The sequence below is a fragment of the Paralichthys olivaceus genome, chromosome 5, assembly GCF_024713975.1.
Source record: "Paralichthys olivaceus isolate ysfri-2021 chromosome 5, ASM2471397v2, whole genome shotgun sequence".
Taxonomy (NCBI): domain Eukaryota; kingdom Metazoa; phylum Chordata; class Actinopteri; order Pleuronectiformes; family Paralichthyidae; genus Paralichthys; species Paralichthys olivaceus.
The window spans coordinates 2,693,117-2,713,689 of NC_091097.1; the positions used below are offsets into that span (position 1 = coordinate 2,693,117).

The following is a 20,573-nucleotide window of genomic DNA, read 5'->3' on the forward strand; positions in this document are numbered from 1 at the left end:
TATAACATTTGAGATTCAGTGAGTAATAGACAGTTTTTAACAGCGAGATATGTTCAACCATTATCAGCTCCACCCAACTCCTCCAGGCCTCCTCCTGTGACCTGCTGGTTTACTGACATTAAGTATAAAACTCAGATCCAAGCTTCGGAAAATGATTTTCCTCTTCTATGATCAGACATTTAATGTCTTTTTACTATGATTATGTGCATAGCAATGGTGAATAATGAAGAAGAAGCATCATTGTTTTACTATTTCCCTTTTCTGCTCAGCACCCAGTCTATGCTGTAAGTGTGAGGAGCATCTGCGTGATCAGAGGCGTTGCCTTACCGCGACTCTCTTCCTGTTATGCTCAGACTGACAGAGTGTTAATAATCAGAGAATAAAAAAAGTGGGGCGCTGTTGCTGTGGAGCATTCACTGATGTCTACAGCCCACATTGTCCCTGGACAATGAACGCGTGTTTGTGTCCACTCCATTTAATTTCTAGTGTCAATAAACAAACGAAACAAAGGTCTGAGGACCATTACACATCAAGAGCAGGTACAAACTGTCCCCTTCTGTAAAATTACTTACAAAAACAACATCAACCCCCAGGAAATACTCCCTTTAACAGGAAGAAACCCAGAGAAGAGGTAGACTCTGGGTGGATCTGAGATATGAATACATGGGGAGAGAGGGAGCGATGTGATCGGTGCATCATGGGAGGTCCACCTAGCAGTCTCAGCCTATTGCATGATAGACAAGGGATGAGCTCACCTGAGCAGCTCTAACTATGAGCATTACTAAAGAGCAACATTTTTGACAATGAAGTGATCTGTTAGGTTAATACAGTACATGAGCTCTAAATAATAGTATAGTATATAGTATGGTCTGGGGGGACGTATGTCGTGGACACAGATGATAGAATTCACCAAAGACTGTGGTTCCGGTATACACTGTATTTGATCTGCACTATGGGGTTTGCACTATTACTTAATCCTGTGAGGAGCTGTGGGGGTTACCATGGTAACAAGGGCACCAGGAGGGGTTAAAAGGACATGTTTTGCGGAAGTGCTCTGTAATCAAAAAAGTTTGTAGATAAATGCACATCGAGAATTGCAGAAAATGAGAAATGTCCCGACTTCTTTATCCCATCGACTCCAACAATATAATAAAAAAATGTATATTGTGGAGGTTATAGGGAGCCAATGCAGAGAAACAGGACAAATGTGTCTTTTTTGACTTCCTGCAGTGTTTTGGATTTATCAAATAGTATTTGGAGACTTGTAAGGACAGCATGATGATAAAGAAAGTCCAATAATCCATCTTAAAGTGATCTTGAGAAAAGATGTTGAGTTTAAGGACATTCTGACCCAAAATAACTCAGCCTCCAGGGCAATGAAAGCAGAAACAGACAGGTTCTCCAGACCCTTGCCCTTATGGCATGCTTTGAGTTTAGCTCACTAATTCATTTAATGTGATTAATGTGTGGTCTGCAGGACTTTTCAACATTTCTTAATGTAGCATGGAGGAGGCAGAATGTGAATAGTAGTGGTCCATTGACAGAACCTTGTGGAACTCTGTGATCAACTTGTGTTCGTTCTCTCACCTGAACCCAGCATACACTTCTTCATACACAGACTGTGTTTTCATAAGTTAAAGACATCTGCTTGACAAATCATAATAAAACCCATCCATTGTCTTTCTTATCTGAGATCAGGTCGTGGAGGTAGCCAGCCAGTCGCCCCTCTCCCGTAACACGTTCCATGTAAGGGCCCCTATGAATAAATCCTTTTGGAGGAGTCATTAATTTTCTTCTAGTAGCCCACCACCCTCAAGCAAAATTCTCCCAAAATCCCACAGACACTAAAATATCGACCACAAAAATCTCAATTTAAAGTCAGTCAATAAAAACAACAAATACAAGTACTTATTAATTTATTTACACAATTTTAAAATACACAAATACAGTGGTATTACAAGTGAGGAGCAAAATTCATAAGGTGGGAGTGGAAAGACAAAGATTTCCCAATGATCTACAGTGAAGAGATGCCTTGTGGGACATGAGCAACCATCTCCACTGCACAGTTAAAAGCAAATTGCACAGGTGGTGACGAAAATAAGAAACTGAGTAAAGCAGACTGACAAAGTAAACTATCATCCCCAGTAAAGTGTACTTGCATTTATCATAGCCATCATCAGTGAGACAAATAAGTTAATCTTTTTTTTTTTTTTGGTTTGTTTTACAAGCCCACAGGTGAAGTACATTTTTAAAAAGCTGCCTTAGCAGGAATCTAATGGAGTGAAGCATTACCAGTCCCACCATACACCGTCGTCATCATCATCATCCCAAACCTAACAGTTGCTCATTTGGACGTGGTAGACAGAGTAGGCACATCCTATACACGACAACAGAACATACAAGTACAAATTAGCAACTACAACCCCAATTCCCCTTCAACTACAGAAAATGGCCTAAAATACGTTAGAACTACTCTACCGGATCGAGAGTTTTCTACTTAAAAATCTGCAGGATTCATTGGTCACATCGGTTGGTTGACTGCTCAAATCAAGTATCTTATTGACAGAGAGATAGGAGACGATGAGGAGAGCCACTTGAGACGTTTAGTTCTTGTACCGTTGGGGACTCGAGCGTGAACTCCTTTCTCACAACACTCTGTCCGCTGCTCTCCAACACCTCTTCGCCTCCATTTAACCTGATCCCTCTTTCTACCTGGATCCTCAGAGCGCACGGCTCTCACGTTGACTGCTCTGAGAAATCACCATCAGAGCCAGTTCAGGGATGTTTCAATGGAATTCTACTGGACAAGCCTGATCGCATGGTTTTCATTCTTGTACCACTACAGGAACAGTTGCAGCTACTTATATCTTCACTATTCTGGTGAAACTATTCATTTTACAAGCTGGTATTTTGTCATCGTGCCCAAGAGAGCAACCAAATGATGCCAACTCACTGCAAATGCCCTGAAGCTCAATCTGGGGGACAGTATCTTTTAAACACTCCAGTGATTTTGTATATTGCCCTTTCTAGTGTTGTGGGTCTTGCAAAAACAGATTTATAGAATAGTCAAATCGTCAAAATTGAGGTAACCAAAGCTAACACGGTTCGAGCTCCAGTAACACTGGATCATACTGACACTATTATGTAACTGCATGGTATTCTATTCCAGAGCACCACCAGATATTTGTACCTCCGCCAAGAAGGTTTTCGCCCCTGTCCGTTTGTTTTTTCAGCAGGATTGTGCAGAAACCACTTAACTGACCATTTTTTTTCTTGGTGGGTCAAGAAAGAACCCGTTAAAATTCAAGTGTGGATCTGAGGTTTTCCCCACTTACTTTATCACTGCGAGGTAAGACAATTTGACACTTTCAGAGGGAACACAGCAGAGATCTTGATGGCTTGTGGACTGATATTTGTGAGGATGTCTAATTTGGTGCGGCTGGACAGAATTGACTGTTGGTCCTTGGCGGAGGTATGTGCTCGACTGAGTGCAATTCCAGTATAAAACTGTTTTCACAGGCTGAGTTGTTATCCTGAACGAGTGTGCCTTTAATTTTGTCAGTTGTCGAGGACACGTCACCACAACTGACTGTCTTTTTCTGAAGTTCTTGTGGTTCAGTTGTGCACTGTGCAACCATGTCATAAAATATTGTGTAATGGCACATACTCAATATGAAAGTACTTCGAACAGGATAAGGCTAGAAGTAATGAATGCGGACATCGCCCGATTCTGAGCAAACGTACTGAAGAGCAGTTACGTCTTATCGGATGAATTCTCCAAAACAATCATGCAAATTGATTATTACAAATGTTATGCTCTGTCCTACTTTTGTAAAGCTGTAAATTGCAGCAATTATTATTACATTGGAAAAGTCAATATTTTTTATACATATATGTATGTGTGTGTATATATATTTATATGAAACACACACACATACATACACACATACCCCGTTGAGCTTGTATAACCCTAAGACAGAACCACAAAAACACACAAAAACCACATCACTATGCACAAAAACAACATCTCATCCATTCAGCGTGGACAGACCGACATCCCGACTATTACACTGTTCCATTCACAGCTTTGCCAAGCAGCACGGTGCAGTCACAACCTGAAGACTGAAAGAAAATGTGCTGCATGTGTTCAGATTTAATACAACATCCTGGTTCCAACGCACCTGAGGAGGACAAAACCACTCATACTCTAGGATCAGATTGGAAAATAGAACATTAACGGGAGCTTTTTCCCTCTTTTTAAAAACAGTTGGGGTTAATCTACCTTAAAATTTAAACCTCAAACACCTAAAAAAAGGAAAAGTAAATGTTAACTTGTGGTATTTAAAAAGTCTTTCGGAACACAAAAGAGAGCTTAGGCACTGTGCTTTAACACTGCCATGATGGATCATGCGCCTTCTGGATCTTGGATTCCAAAAAGTCCCACAAACTATTTCCAATAAGTAAGAGACTCGTCTTTCTCCATTTTCAAACCCTTGTAAAGTCTGACCAGTGGAGCTGGTGTGAGAGGAAGTTTAATGATAAAGAATAAAAATAAGTAAAACCAAAGTTAAAAAAAGAAAAAACAAACAAACATGATGCCAGAGAAAAGTGAATTGATGGCTTCATCAACAATGAGGGCAAGGAGGGGGAGTGATTCCACATCTTCCGTAAGAGAGGAAGAAGGGAGGCTGCGGCTGTTATTTTGCCAAGGTTGTTAAGGCAACCAAACTGTTCTCCACCCGCCCATCTCTCTATCACACACACAAACACACTCCTGGTGGTGCGACTCTTCCTCCGTCGAGTGAACAAGAGCGCAGCCAGACTCTTGTGCATTGCTTGGTAGTCCCCTGCATCATTCAAGAGTCCAGTGTATGTGTAAGTGTGTGTGTAAGTGTGTGAGTGTGTGAGTGTGAGTGTGAGTGTGCTGCATGTTGAGGCCTCCATGGTACATGGGTGGATGGTCGGACTTCACCGTGGAGCTGCAGACTGGAGGCCGCTGGGCGTGACCCGGGACAGAGCCTGAGAGGACAGAGGGAAAATGTTGGCTTATTGATGATGATGATGTCATCAACTGTCAATAACAAGTCTGTGGTTCACATGACCTAAAGGAACAGTTCAACCAACAGTGTGCTAAATGTGAGGCTACAGCCCTGGAAACAGGTAGAAAAGAAAGCAAAATGGAATAGTTCCCAAAATGTTAAACTATTCCTTTAACATTAAAGGTCCAGTGTGTAAGATTTAGGTGAAAGGGATCAATTGGCAGAAATTTAATGAAGAATAATCCTCATGATGTTTTCACTTTCATCTAAATTGTATGAATTGTAGTTTTCTTTACCCCAGAAAAGATCCTTTATATCCAAATACTTTATATTGACATCGAGGGGACCCTCTCTACGGGGTCCTCATGTTTTTTACATTAATCCAGACTGGACAAACTAAACACCTTTTGAGTTTTTATGACAACTGAAGCTACCACAGGTTCTTTTTCATGTTTGGAAGTGGAGGGTGAGGTGAGAGGTGTTCAGCTGCAACAAGCAGCTTCAACACTAGATATCACTAAATTCTACACACTGAACCTTTGAATCAACTCTTTGGGGTTTTCATAATTTTATACACTCACTTAATTTTATCAACTGATTGTTTCCAATGGAAAACAGATGGGATGCATACAGACGACATGATGTTATCTGGTATTCCTCTCAGATGAGGACATGCCATGTAACCATGGGGACAAGGGAGTATATTTGAATGTTTTTTTGAATATATTGGGAGGGTGTGTTAAGTGAAACATATTACGTTCACAGTGCTACAGCCTGGATGATTTACTGTCAATGCTAACACAATAATTATTATTATTAAGAATGAGAGTAACAGTATAAAACAATAGTTTTTTTTGTTTAATTCATGCGCAGAATCCTTCATTGTTGATTGTTTTTATTTGAACCACTTCCTACTGAAAACTGACAGCAGTGGATTTGCCAGCCGGAATTGGGTGTCAGAAGAATCAGAGTCATATTTGTAGTGATTGCTACCATCAGAGTTAAGTCACACAGACTGTTCTTTGTTGAGATTTTGTGATATCTGTGAATGGACATTGTAACGAAAAGAACTTATTGCTTAACAATACCAGAAATTGTCTGGGTTAATATGTACACGCGTAATTTTAACGACCCTGCATATTAACACATGCAAATGATCTAAATTATTCAGCAGGGTTTTTTATTATTTATAAGTCCTGCTCTAATCAACAGCGTACAGCAGCAGAGATTTAGAGGCAAAAGAAAAGATGACTTTTATTCAACTCGTTTACAGGCTTCCTCTGTCTGAACTGTCGACTGTTACAGGCACGTCCTGTTGAATATGTGATTTCGGGTTTCCATTTTTCCTTACAACTGGTAGTTCCCCTTCAGACCACCTGGAGGAGCAGTCAGTCTACAAGAATGCAGGCCCATCACAAAGACAGGGCACAGGCCTGCAATGCTTTCTGTGCATAGGAGAGACTAATAATAATGTTTTCATTTTCATAAATCTAAATCTAGGGAACAGATTCATGACCCTCTGAGAAGATTTCTCCAGCCAAGAAGGTGCAAAAAAAAAAAGGAGAGAAAACCTAATGAAACAGCAGAGTGCTGCTGGGATGTTTTGCTCCACTGTCCAGATCCACACTACCAGTGCGACGGTAGGAGCTGAACTTAAACCCATCTGTCCGTCTCGCTGATGTTACGTTGATGTTCTTCTGATGTTACAAAACTGATGTTTCGCTACTTTCTATCTCTGATTAATTTTTCGATTGTAAAATGATTTTTTTTAAAAAGGGAACAAACATTTTGTACAAGCGAAGTTATCCTAAACACTTTGTTCTCTGATAATATGTATTTCCTCTTTTTTGCATTTGGCAATATTTATTAGCAAATATGGCACAAATATTTTACATTCCTGCTGAGGAGTATGTAACTTGATTTGTCACTCGCATAGATTTCATAAATTGGAATTTCTTTTCTTGGTGTTTGTGTGTGTGTGCACATGTGCGTGTGTATCGATTACCTGTGAGGTGGACATACGGGATGTGTCCTGGCGCCCCGTCAAGTCTGAGGAGGAAATGTTGACAGGTGCTCCACGATGAAGACGCATGCTCACTTTCCTCTCTTTCTCCAAACCTGAGAGACAGAATGGTACAACGGGTCTGATTATCATTGAGGAAGTCAATCCACCAAACACCATTTAACTGCAAATAAATATAATAGAAAAGCTTTCAGTTGATTTCTACTTTCCCTAATCCTGTTAAAAGTGTGTGTCTGTGAGCACTGACCTGTGTGTGAGGTGGGGTTCAGTGGGGAGGGGGCTGCGACGTCCTGAGCTGCCCTGGCTCTTCCTGAGGCTGATGCCATGCCCCTAGCCCCGGGGTTCCTGCTATGCCTCAGCCTCTCCTCCCGCTCCCGACGCTCCCTCTCTGCGTCCTCCACAGCCCTGTTGGCGCCCTGACACATCAGAGACAGAGTTATGAGTCTGAGACAGGCCCATCTGTAACACCCAACACACATCTTTTGCCTTACAACACTCATACCATACGTCAACTGTGGTATTTCAGTTTTTTTAGACGTCAGCAGGAATGCTGTTGTTCTGCATGACTAACACAGTCAGCTGGGAACTACATAGAAATGAAAACCCATCAGTGACCTCAAGGGATAGTTCACTGGAAAATTACAATTCCCTCATCATCTACTCACCATTATGCTGATGGTGGTGAGAAGATAAAGAGGGAATTTTCCTTTTTCTGTGAACTATCCATTTAGGTCAGAGAAGACAGAGTGAAACAAATCCCTTCAATGTGGTAACACAACTTACAAATTTGAGCATGTTCCAGTCGAAGACGTAGTCGTAGGAGAAGCCCTGGCGGTGGAAGAGGTTTCTGAAGAGCTGGCGGAGATACGAGTAGTCTGGTTTGTCGTCGAACCGCAGGGAACGGCAGAAGTTCAAGTAGGTGGCAAACTCCGCTGTGGAGACGAAGAGGACAACGACGTTCAAAAGCAGAAAACACTCTACACTGACTCCCTGATACAAAAGCAGTACTAAGTCTGAAGCTCTAAAAAGCTTTCTGAGAAGGGTTACGATCAGAAGAAATCCTATAAAGACTCATGAAAGGTGGGAGGAAGAGTCAAACATACATGGGTAGCCTTTGCAGAGGACCTCAATGGGTGTGGACATTTTCTTCTCACTGATGCGTTCATACTTCTGCCTCTTGGTGGCTGCTTTGAGACCTTGCCAGGGCAGAGAGCCCAGGTTGAAGTACATCAGGACGTATCCCAGTGACTCCAAGTCGTCTCGTCTGGACTGTTCTGTAGACAGATGGAGAGAGACAAGGAGAGTCGCATCGTGGTTTCATAGACTTTGGAGTGATTTATCCATTCATGGCAGAAGTCAGCAGATGTGTCTCACCAATGCCCAGATGGGTGTTTATAGATGCGTAGCGGGCTGTGCCGGTCAGGTTCTTGTTCTCGCGGTACGGGATATGCTGGTGCGTGCGGGCATCACGGTATTTCTTAGCCAGGCCGAAGTCGATGATGTAGACCAGGTTGCCCTTCTTACCGAGCCCCATCAGAAAGTTGTCTGGCTTCACATCTCTGTGGATGAAGTTCTTGGAGTGGATGTATTCAATGCGGCTGATCTAGAGGGGAGAGCAGGACAGGATTTGATGGCAGAACTAAACTCTGGGATTTTGGATCAATCCAGAGCTGCGTGGTGGATTTACAATAGGGCTTTTAGTTCGAACCCATTTCACATAATTCACCCAATTTGTTTGAATATATTCTACTTTTGGCAGGTTGCCAATGACGGCATAGCTCAACCAGGCCTCTCAGAGTTTTACTGTCCAGGTTATGTAAATGCAGCAATGCCATATTGTTTGCATATTGTTAATGATTACAACAATTTTAAGCCTCTGGTACAATACTTTAACATCTGGCAACGTTATCATGTATCATGTTGCGAGGACGTAAAAAAAACCCTCTGGCATGTTACAGAAGATGAGGTCTATTGTCTGAGTGAAGATTCTGTTAAAAGCCTCCACATTAACCATAACATCAGACAACCCTCTTGCTGTCTCATCCTCTGTGGTTCTCACCATCTGGTCGGCCAGCAGCAGGACTGTCTTGAGGCTAAACTTGCGGGAGCAGAAGTTGAACAGATCTTCCAGACTGGGCCCCAGCAGCTCCATTACCATCACATTGTAGTCACCCTCAGCCCCGCACCACTTTATCGTTGGAATACCCACTGGAGGAGAAGAGGGAGTGAAAAAAAGGAAAAATGGTTACATTTGTCTCATGTTTATTCAGTCCTGTGATGTTTAAGTTACCAAAAGACATTCAGACAATTATGTTTGCTCACAATGCTCTCAAGAGGAAAGTGTATGAGAGTCTGTACAGATTATAATACAACCTAAAATATAAAATGGCAAATCAGGAGTACAAGCTAACACAAGCTTGAATAAAATATTAGTTTCTGGTGAAGTAATATTATTCAAACCACTTGATTCACCAGAAAGTCAAACAGAGTTTTGTTATATTCTTTCTCAGAGTGAATAGAATAATAATGTGGCATGTTATATTAGTCAATTCAATATTCTGCAAACCACCTTAATGATAAGGCCGTGACAGACACATGTAACGGTTTATCAGTTCTGGGTACAGGCCAGTGTAATACCATAGACAATAAGGAAAAGTTCAAATTTTAACAACTCGATCATGCCCCAAGTGTCGAGGCAGAGGCCAGCTGGTTTAGTAGTAGCTGGTAATTAGCTGACGCTGCCAAGACCAAGAGGCCATATGGCATTTCCTTCTAGAGGCAGACAGCAACAAAATGCTGCTGCTCAGCACCTCACACTGCACTACGCACAGACACTGTGCACCAGCTATTTATATACATATGAACGAAAATACATCCATCTGTCTGGGTCAGCCACCATGCCCCACTAGATCTTGCCATGCTGGAACAAAAATACAGTTGCATGTGTGTGCACAGTAGTCCTTACAAAGAGAGTCCACCTCTTCTACAGTACATGCTCTGTCAAGCAAACTATTTGCCATCATGATACAATCTGTGGAGTTAAAGAAACTATGTACAGCACTGTACATGTGTAGAGGAGCACGTATCCAAACTGAGAACTTCACGTTCTATTCACTCATGCATCTTTCTACCTTTCCACTTCCAAGACTGAGCTCGACAGAACCGCAGACTAGAGGAGATTTAAGATTTTAAATTAACTTAAAGGTACAGTGTGTAGAATTTAGTGACGTCTAGTGTTGAAATTGCATGTTGCAGCTGAACACCCCTCACCTCACCCTCTCCTTCCAAACATGAAAAATAACATGTTGTAGCCTTTAAAACTAAAAAGGTGTTTAGTTTGTCCAGTCTGGACTAATGTAAAAAAAAATGGCAGCCTCTGTAGAGAGGGTCCCCTCGATGTAAATATAAAGTATTTAAATATAAAGGTTCTTTTCTGGGGTAAAGAAAACTACAATTCATACAATTAAGATGAAACAAACTAATGAAAACATCATGAGGATTATTCTACATTAAATTTCTAGATCCCTTTCACCTAAATCTTACACACTGGACCTTAAAGGGATAGTTCACACAAAATGTATCTGCTCTCCGCTATGCTGATAGAGGGGTGGGTGAAGTGTTTGAGTCCACATAAAATTCCTAAATACTGCTTGTGTGGTGTCATCCAAGTGTCTGCAAGCCCCGACATTCATATTCGACTCAAATCGAGGTCATTTACACTGTGTTATCAGCCTAAATGTCCACTAACGGAAGTAGCGAAGCTAGCGGATGTAGCCACAGGATGGCGTGCCCGAGGGAGCGCACCTTGTACGGAAGATATCAGAAGACATTTAGGCTTAAAACAGTGAAAATTATGCTATTTTCCAATCACAATACATTACTTTATATCATATTAGGAGTGGGCGGTATATTGAATATACTTGATGTATCGCAGCTTGTACCAGGTGCGATGTATAAAATGACTGTATCTCGACCATACATTTTCACTTGAAAGTTTTAAGCCGTCAGCATGAAATTCTCTCAGGGTTCCGCTGTCTCTCTTCTCATGCCCCTCACAGCAGACTGCTCACTCCCCTGCCCATCCAGAAAACTCTCCTGTGCTCATGCGTATTTTTGTATCAGTAGAGGGAAGAGACTCAGAGGGCATGGAGGGAGGGAGAGAGGGTGAAGAGTCCCAGTGAGCTGACGAGCGTTCAGAGACGGTAACTGACAGTTTGTTCATATTCTATGTGAACGCTGAACCAAACGAATCATTTTACAAATGATGAACGTGAGCGGCTCCAGTGAGAGTGAACGCTTGTGTGTGTCGTGAGATGCGAGGCGCGTTCACGTGAAGCAGCCGGTCAGTGACTTTGTTGAAGAACAGTGTAAACAGTGAAACACAAGTTTCCTCTATGATCCACAGCTGCTCAATGATCAGAAGACAAGCCCCGACATTTATAAGTTGTTTTAAGCCTAAATGTCAGCTGATATCTTCTGACGAGGTGCATTTAGGGACTGTCTGAAATGCTAACATCCGCTAGCTTATTCAGTTCCTGTGGACTTTTATGAATTTAACATTTGTATAGTGATTTAGAGGAGATACGAAATACCGGGATATATATTGTGTATCCCGATATATAGCACAAAAATATTGTGATATTTGTTTTGGGCCATATCGCCCAGCCCTATATCATATCATTATATTATGTGTCCCTTTTCTGAAAGCAAACAAATGGAATCCGCCTCAGCAGTGGTGAATGCAACATGGATGACAAATTACAAGCATTGCTGACCTTGTTTACTTTGCTAGTTGTTGAGCCAGTAAAATTCATCATTTTAAAATTCTACAAGTGCAGGCGAGTCATTAGGCAAGTACTCTGTAACAATTCCCAAGGGCACAAAGCCTTGCATCACAGCAAGTACTGTATATCTGTGGCCTTTATATTGACTGAGATTATTTCTAAATCGGTACGGTGTTTCATTTCATTACGGAAAAAGTACAGGGACAAACTAGGGGAACACCAGCATGTAAATGCCCATAGCCTTGCTTTGGGGTCATTAACTGTTTTTACATTATAAATAACCTGTGATCTGCATGTCACTGTTTCATATGGATGCAATGCTCACTGTATCACACTAACTCTCCAGTTGCAGTTTTCCCAATGGTTCTGGACTGACCTCATACAGGGCGTGGCTACAATCCAAAAGATTCCAGTTAAAGGAAAAGATCATGTAACGATGGAGAATTTTAAATCCCTGCCAACAACTTCCTCAAGTTAGTTACCTCAACATGTTCAGAGGCACCAAACAGGCATAGTTTTCTAATGATTTACAATGGTGGGTGGATGTTGGCTTACATTTTACAGTGCTTGTAAGTGAGTGTGGAGTTCTTAGATCATAAAAACAACGTGGCAGGGTGTGTTGTGCACAAGGTGTGTTACAGTATATAGTACCTCCACCCTGCATCATCTTGTAGATTTTGCTCTCTATGTGGAGCTGTGGGTGTTTGGTCTTCACACATTCCAATTTGATGGCGACCTCCTCCCCAACTGAGATGTCAGTACCTAGAAAAAGAAACAGACAGGCAGATGTTGTATATTTATCATAGAATGTAATAATCAAAGGTAAGTATGTCACAAACTCCAACAGCAGCATGGGAAGGTCAAGGGAGCCCTGTAGCAGGTCAGTAACTTGATACATGTTAAGTTAAATTTTGCTTTGTATAATGCTGCTACTCACAGAAATAAACACATACAAATCACTTGGGTGGTGATTAAAGTGATGAAGGGTTCACAAGCATATAACGATGGTTAACACATCACAACCAGCCTAAATGGAAGAAGATACCAACAATGTGCACCGTATGTAACCAGCTCTTCTTTCGTGTATCGACTTGCATGTGCAGCCCGCATTCCTCAATGCTATCATTACAATTTCAATAAGAGACAAACTTCTGGTATGCTCGGGTTGCTCCTAGGCCCAGCTTAACAATCAAACACTGACAAGAGGATTTGGGGAACTGCTGTTCCGTGTGATAGGACAAATCCCTGCTTCAGCTGGCTTCTTCCTAAATATGGTTATGGGTTCCAGTTCCCTCCACACAAACACAGCAACTGGACACCAGGTTACGTAATTGCATTACCCGCACACCAGCATACACGCACACTCAAACACACAGAGCAGCTGTTCAATCATGTAGGCTGACAGCAGCATCAATGGAGCATCATTGATTTCTCTGTATGATGTCATCTAGGTGGGCTGAGCTGCACTGACCAGGGTGGGGCATGAAATTAGGGCCATGACTCCAACCAACTGATCAGTGTTCCAACTTCAGCCATCAAACTCTTTATACAGGAAGATTTAAGTGCACGATACACATAATGCACACTCAGTTATTAAGTCTAGTCAACCGAAGAGTTTTTACAGATCAACAGAAAATTACTTTAATTGAAAATTGTGTGCAATTATTAATTGATCACGTCAAAAGATTGCTGCCTACACTTCTACATTTGTTGGCTTATTCTGTTTTATAAACAAGCAATAGTCAGTACATTGAGTAAACATTTTAACGCTGTGTTCTTTAAGATGTGCCAATACCTGGCCTTTTCGTATTGGCCGATACAGAGTACTGATCTGATACCAGTGCTCATATAATGTATTTTAACAGTCGTATGCTACTAACCCTGTAAGGAAGTGAAGATTGCTATCATTGTTGCATGTCTGGCTCATGTTAACCCTTTGAAAAACATACATACACAGAATGAATGCAATATTTTATCATTTTTTATACAGTTTTTGACATTAATATTTGAAAAACACAAATCCTTTTTCTCTTCTCTGTGAAATCCTTGCACTTTCGTATATCTTTGCTGGCATTGTAATATGAAGCATTGGAGCCTACCCTCGAAGGGTAAAATGTTGCAGACTTACTTTCATACTGCAAAGGTTTTTGCATTTTAGCTAGTTACGGCTACAACTACAAACCAGAGACTACTTCCTCTTTACCGCTTTAAAAACGGAACCTGCCAATGGCAGGACGGTGACAGCTGCTTCTTTTTGATGGAAAAGAAGAAGTGATTACTGAGAAAAGAAAATTGCAGTGTTATCTGGATGAAACTAATCGGCACACTCGCCGATGGCTGACCGAGCATTTTCAGAGGCATTTCCCATGCTGGTATCGCAATATCACTTAATTTTAATAATTTCCTTTGATAATATGTCATGTCTATTATTATTTCACTGACTAAATTATTGAGAGGATAATTGACAGATTATTATAATCCCTTTTTGGCACTAGCTCCTCATCCACAGCACTCACATTGAATGGTTTTTCAAATACAATTTGGCCAATCAGCACAGCTGTCTATCCCACAATCATTCTGTTGGTTTGTAAAGATAGCATGGATCCATATTATTTTTAAACTAGTAACAATCTCTACCAATTAATGCAAACCACTGCAAAGTTAAGCAATCAGTATCAAAGTATGCTGTATTTTAGTTGAGGTGTAAAATGTTGAAACACACCTAAGACACTTAGAACTCTTACAGTTCTAGTTCATGCTTGTTCCTATTAGTCACTCAATTAAGAATGATGAATGATGAGGGAATGCAGCCTCAAACTGGTCTACTTGTAAGTTTGTTTTTTGGTTAAACAGTGTGTACATGTACGCAGCGTTTTTTTATCCTGAGTGGTGCTGCTGGAAAAACATGTTCAGACACGTCCCTCAACACTGATTTTAGCACAGCGGGGGCAAAGTTGCAAGTGGCAAATTTGAAATATCACACAGCATTTAATAAATGAACCATCCCACGTCACTCAGCAGGAACATGAATACATAGTAATGAGACAATGAGCTCAAAGTGAAGTCTCTGATTCAAGTTATTCTTAATGTCACTTGGAGATTCACATCACAGATCTGGGCATCCTGACAAGAGGGATGATGTGATGTAAGACAAGTAAGACCAGGCACAGAATGCCAACAATCCCCTTTCCAGATACTGTAACATTATACTGAGAGAGGTATGAGCCAGCAGATGCAACATATTATTAAGTTTGGAGTCGAACGTGAACTGCAAGACCTACAGTTCAGTGAGTATTTCTGAAATGTAGCTAAAGCACCTAAAATACCCCCGGAAAATGTCCATAAAATTGTATCTGGACATTTCAGACGCACCAACAACGAGAGGAAAATGTCCACAATATTTTGTTGCGGCGTGGTGTCTGAGTAGAGCATTAAGTCGGAAATAACTTATAATTCAGCGATTCAGTGGAAATCATGTGTTGACAGAACGTAGCCACCTGTTTCGGCCCTTATCACCAGAAGTTCTCAATCTCGTCTATCTGAGTTGACATCTCTTTCATCTTCCTATACCTGTGTGTGGCTCCTCTTTTTCATCCTAAGTCATTAATTATATATTTTTTTTTTGCATCGGTGGTGTGTTAAAAACATCAGCCCACTCACTTGCAGAGACATTTTAATTTTCTTATTGTATTCTCAGTCTAACATTTTCTGGGCATTTTACTCAGGGGCTAGGAGGAAAAGTTCTGGAAAATGTCGAGAACAACTAACTAAAACATTTGTGTTCTCACATAAGGCCCCTGTGAAACATTGCAGGAAAAGTTAGGGACTTCAGGGCTTGTCTTGCATTTTGCATAACTGTCAGAAGAGACGGAAAACTTCTGAATGAGCCCTTTGCTCTGTCACTACAACAATGGGAATCGGTTGGATGAGATGACGTCAACATAACTGAATCATAACTTGACACACAATCAAACCACAAGCAGAAAAAGAGAAAGGCAGCAGAAGATGAGTTTGAAAACTGAGTCACCAGCAGAATCAGTCTGAGCATGTCTTAAGTTAATCTTACTTTAACAGCCCCTGAAGAACTTCACAGTTAGCTTTACTTGCATAATTGGACCCATCCCTCTTAGCATACACTGCTGCGAGCAATTCAGTTTACTTAGATACAGTCCACACAGCAACTGTTAAGACGAATGGACTCTCTTTTGTTCGACACACTTTTAGCTTCAGCATATTTAATTTAAAATCAAATAATTAGACATTAAAGTGCAATGTTTCTCTGCATTGCAAGTGTTGAAAGGGCCATATCTCTCACATGTTCATTCTATACTGAGAAATCTACTCATTGCACTATGGAAAACACAGAGTCAGTTTAAAGCTATTTGTAGTTGGCTCTGTCAGTGCTGTTCAAATGGTATAACATGTATAAAAGGCAGGGTTAAGAATCAATTAAAAATTGTTCGCACAAATTATGGAACAGTCTGCAGTGCTAAATAATTGTTTTGTTATTTCCTACTGTTTTTACCAAAATCAAATTTTATCTTTGATAAAAAAAGAGTTAAATAAAGCAATATTTCAGATTATTTTGCACATGATGCCAGAAACCAGTGACCAGAAAACAGCCTGATACTTAATGTCCCATACCACCACAACTCAACAGGTTTTTGAACAGATCTAACCAAAGCAAATATAACATGTTAATTAGTGAACTTCAACAGTACTGGAATATGGATTTGTTATCTTTGATTGGACGGGGTCAAGGGAATTTATTATTTTATAGTATTTAGATTAGGCTTACAAGAGCTGCTAGTTGGTTAATCGAACAACTAATAATTGAAAACTATATATGAGAGTGGAATGGTATCTCCCTGCGGGACTAAGTCTATTTCTCAAAATGTCAATTTGTCCAAAGATGAGGGATCCTACATAAAAATTTTGCGACATTTTCATTCAATCCTACAGCTAATTGGCCACCCAATCAGTAAACTAAAATACAAATTAGACCAGACGATCAATAGTTCAGTTTTCCAGTACAAATTGAGGTCTAAACTAAACAAGCAGTAGGGGCTCTCACCCACCCCTGATAAAGGGGTAGGATTTCCACCCTACATATAGGAGTAGGGGAAACTAACAAAATTCATAGCATACAAACTAAGCCCAAAACATGCAATGCAACAAGAAGGAAAGTAGGGGAGGTGTATTTGTTTTACTCAAGTGTTGGGAAAATCCAGTTTAGGGAGTTTGGATAGAAACAAGCACCAGTGTCTGAATTTCTGCAGCTTGGTTTAACATCACCCACTAGATCAGACCAGATGAAGCAACAGACGGCTCAACAGCAGAACTTTGAGGAAACACATCCTGACTCTACCATGTGACTAACTGCTTACCTTGGAAAGATTACTAGCTATTCTACCAATATGAACCCTGTCACAGCACACAGAGTACAAGGATTCATTCCAAGAGCTGAGCTCATCTCCCCGCCTGCCAATAACACACCACCTCTCACACCAATACAAGCACAGCCCGCCACTAAGCCAGCCCCGACACACCAAGCTGCTCACATGTTGTCAGTGTTGTTAGCGTGTTCAAATGCTGAGTGGGAGTACTAACACGAAGCATTCTGTGAAACAGAACATTTTATACATAGTGACAGGTCATACATCCACTGTCAAAATTTAATTTTCTTTCGATGTTGGTTTTGCCATATCTTCTTTGAGATAGACCTTTGTTATTAAATATCTTACCTGCGTATATTTAGTTTAAGAAAAAATAAATTACTTGGAGCTAATTGCAGTGTTACCAGACTTCAAAAACTTGAAGCACAGGGTGGGTCAGGCACGTTGATTTGAAAGAACCACACTCTGTTCTGGCTTGTTAACAGTGTTGCGTAACCTTAGTCCCAGCCACTCAGAGGGGAGAGGACATGGAGTAAAGAGAAAAACACAAAGTGATTATGTAAGCAGCTGGCAGCTCTCACTGTCAGTCCTAACAACAGGTCATGTGGAAGACAGACTGAATCCAAATAATGCTTTAATCAACTTTCACTCTGCTCTTGTGAAACTACTTTGTCCAGAGGATTTTCTGATCACAAGTAAACACATCCAATATATAGATGTGTGTAGGAACACATCTGAATATAAACTTTACAGTGCAGAGGTCATTTAAGTAGACCATATACTTACTACTATGAGGAGGAGTAGTAGATGACTTGATTTGAAGTTATTTTTTAGGTTATCTGTCTCTGATTTTCTATTTCTTTCAAGGCAAAAACAAACTCACAAATACAAAATAAAATGTTGATCTTCAACAGACACCAGGAAGCCAAAGTGTTTAACTGACCAAATTATTTCAAACACTTCCTCCCATGTTGTTAGGGGAACTGAGGTTTGACCAAATGAGTACATAAAGAAGCAGCTTCGTTTTCATGCATGCAAACTAATGCAAAGCTTTACTGCATAAACTAAAAATGAAAGCATTCAGATCTTTTACTTCCAATGCTTTATATATTTGCTTAACATTTCCAAATACATGTTATGAAAATCCTTGTGAAATCAAATATGCTTATGTCTCAGGGTTTCCTATAACATCTTGGTTCAGAGGTGGTCCACCCCTCAATGCTCACAATCATATACACCGTACACATACTATGGCACAGATAGTAGAAAATCTAAATAAATAACTATTTCTTTTTAAATGCTATTTAAGTCATCGTGTCAAAATCCAGAGGTGGGTGTTGTCCTCTACAAGTTAATTAGACGTCAGTGATGAAGTGATCAGTCCCCAGCCCGTAAAAGCTCTTCATTAATTAACAATGTCTCTTCTGTTGTTCAGATGACCAAAGCTTAAGCTCAGAAATGTGATCAGCTGTTCTCAACCACTGTTTCCAGGAGCTGTGGACCTCCAATATGGCCCCAGAGGTTGCATTTAGAAGGTGGCAGGGCTCAGTCAGGGAGATGGCTTTGTTATAAATACATCCAATGTTCTGATTTTTATTTTGCAGCTACATGCTCACACTACGTTTGCACCTTCAAATGCAGATCTCGGTCAACATGCACTAATCAGCATCAGTGTCCAACATCGGACCAAATTCATACAGCAAAGACCTTTAATAAGAGGTGGCACATCCAGTGAGTCATTACAAATATTAAAGATTACTCATTTATGAGCAGGCACTGAAAAGGAGCCAGAGAGCTTGATTTGTTCAAATTCAATTGAAAAGGACCCAACCCCAGCACAGTGGACATTCTCCTTTTAAAACCATGTTCCTTTGAGAAGAACCGATGTCGATATGAATCTGTGGGAACTTCGTGAAACCTCTCGATGAAACACTTCTTTATGTGAACTCTCATGAAGCAGAAGATCGTTAGGTGGAGCGGCCTGTTGTTCTCAGACATTCAGCCGGAGTGGCTCCGTGTTATTTTAGACTACAGGCAGTAAATAGCAAAGCCTGTGTCCTGGTCAGATCTTCTGTTTCTGGACTGCTGCTGCCTGACGGCGATTACAGGCAGACAGGGGAGTCTCATATTAGCTAGTTAATAGCTGATAAAGGGATTAGCTACACAGCAACCGTTCGTTTCCATTCTCGTCGTTACCAAACTCCATTTGGACACTTGTTATATGATTGTGACGGGTAAAGGGCAGATTAGAGCACCATGAACAAAGACATACACACAGATAGCGTATTGTTATTTAAAACAGCAGACGTTTTGTTACAGCTAGCCGCTAACTTAGTAGCTTAGCACCAAACAGCTAACAGCTGATCGAGCAGAAGCTTCTTCAGGGAGAAACCAGGGAAACAGGACAACAGCCACAGCTCCGTGCCGTTGCTGGAAGATGGCACAAATAGAAACATCAGGTTGGTTTTGACAACGACTCACCCAGGTATATGTCCCCAAATGATCCACTTCCAATTTTCCTGCCCAGTCTGTATCGGTTTCCTACTCTCAACTCCATGGTAGGGGAAACTGTGGTCGGCTAGCAAGCTCACTGCTAGCTCGAAAATGTGAAAAAGAAATGTTCAGGTTGAGAGGCAAGGTGTTAAAAAGCAGAACAGGCCGAACAGAGGAGCTCCTCAAGAGATCTGCTGACCGCTCTGTGTTGTCTCCGGGTAGGTTCCGCTCCCGCAATCTTTCGCCACTTGTTTCAAAATGCTGCCAATGTCATCCGGCGGTAATACGGGGCTTGTTGGAAAGGTCGAAGTGTGAACTTGATGCTCCCGCTGGTTTTGAGACGAGTCGAGGTTAATTCTCCACGGATGAAGACGGATTTTGAGGAGCTATGGTTCTGGGCTGGGCTCGGACAGTCTCCCTCTTGATGCTGCTTCAGCTTCTTGTCAGCATCCTGATCCTCCGACGTCTACGTCCGACGTCACTTCCGTGCTGCGTGACGCTACTGCCAGAGAGCCTTTTACTGTAGAGCTGCCAACAGACACCAGCGTCAGTAACAGCACGGTGTTTCTGAGCAAGAGAGAACTTTCACTTTATCTAACTACCTACCTACCTACCAAGTACTCACCTACCTACTTACTTACTTACTTAACTACCTTAATCCTACCTACCTAGTACTCATCTACCTACTTACTTACTTACTTACTTACCTACCTTAAACTTACCTACCTAGTGCTCACCCACCTACCTCCTACCTAGTACTCACCTACCTACTTACTTACCTACCTACCTACCTACCTACCTACCTACCTACCTAGTACCCACCTACCTACCTGCCTAC

At 41.2% G+C, this 20,573-nt stretch overlaps 1 protein-coding gene across 1 annotated transcript; it reads right to left on the reverse strand.

Moving 5' to 3' along the window:
* Positions 1–1,899: 1,899 nt before the first annotated feature.
* Positions 1,900–20,233, reverse strand: csnk1da (casein kinase 1, delta a). The gene is made up of 9 exons (XM_020103673.2): positions 19,724–20,233; positions 12,498–12,608; positions 9,122–9,270; positions 8,437–8,665; positions 8,166–8,336; positions 7,846–7,994; positions 7,310–7,478; positions 7,045–7,157; positions 1,900–5,019 (listed from the first exon to the last, which is right to left on the reverse strand). The coding sequence occupies exons 1-9, from the start codon at positions 19,797–19,799 to the stop codon at positions 4,969–4,971; spliced, it is 1,218 nt and encodes a 405-aa protein (XP_019959232.2). The 5' UTR covers positions 19,800–20,233; the 3' UTR covers positions 1,900–4,968.
* Positions 20,234–20,573: the final 340 nt, after the last annotated feature.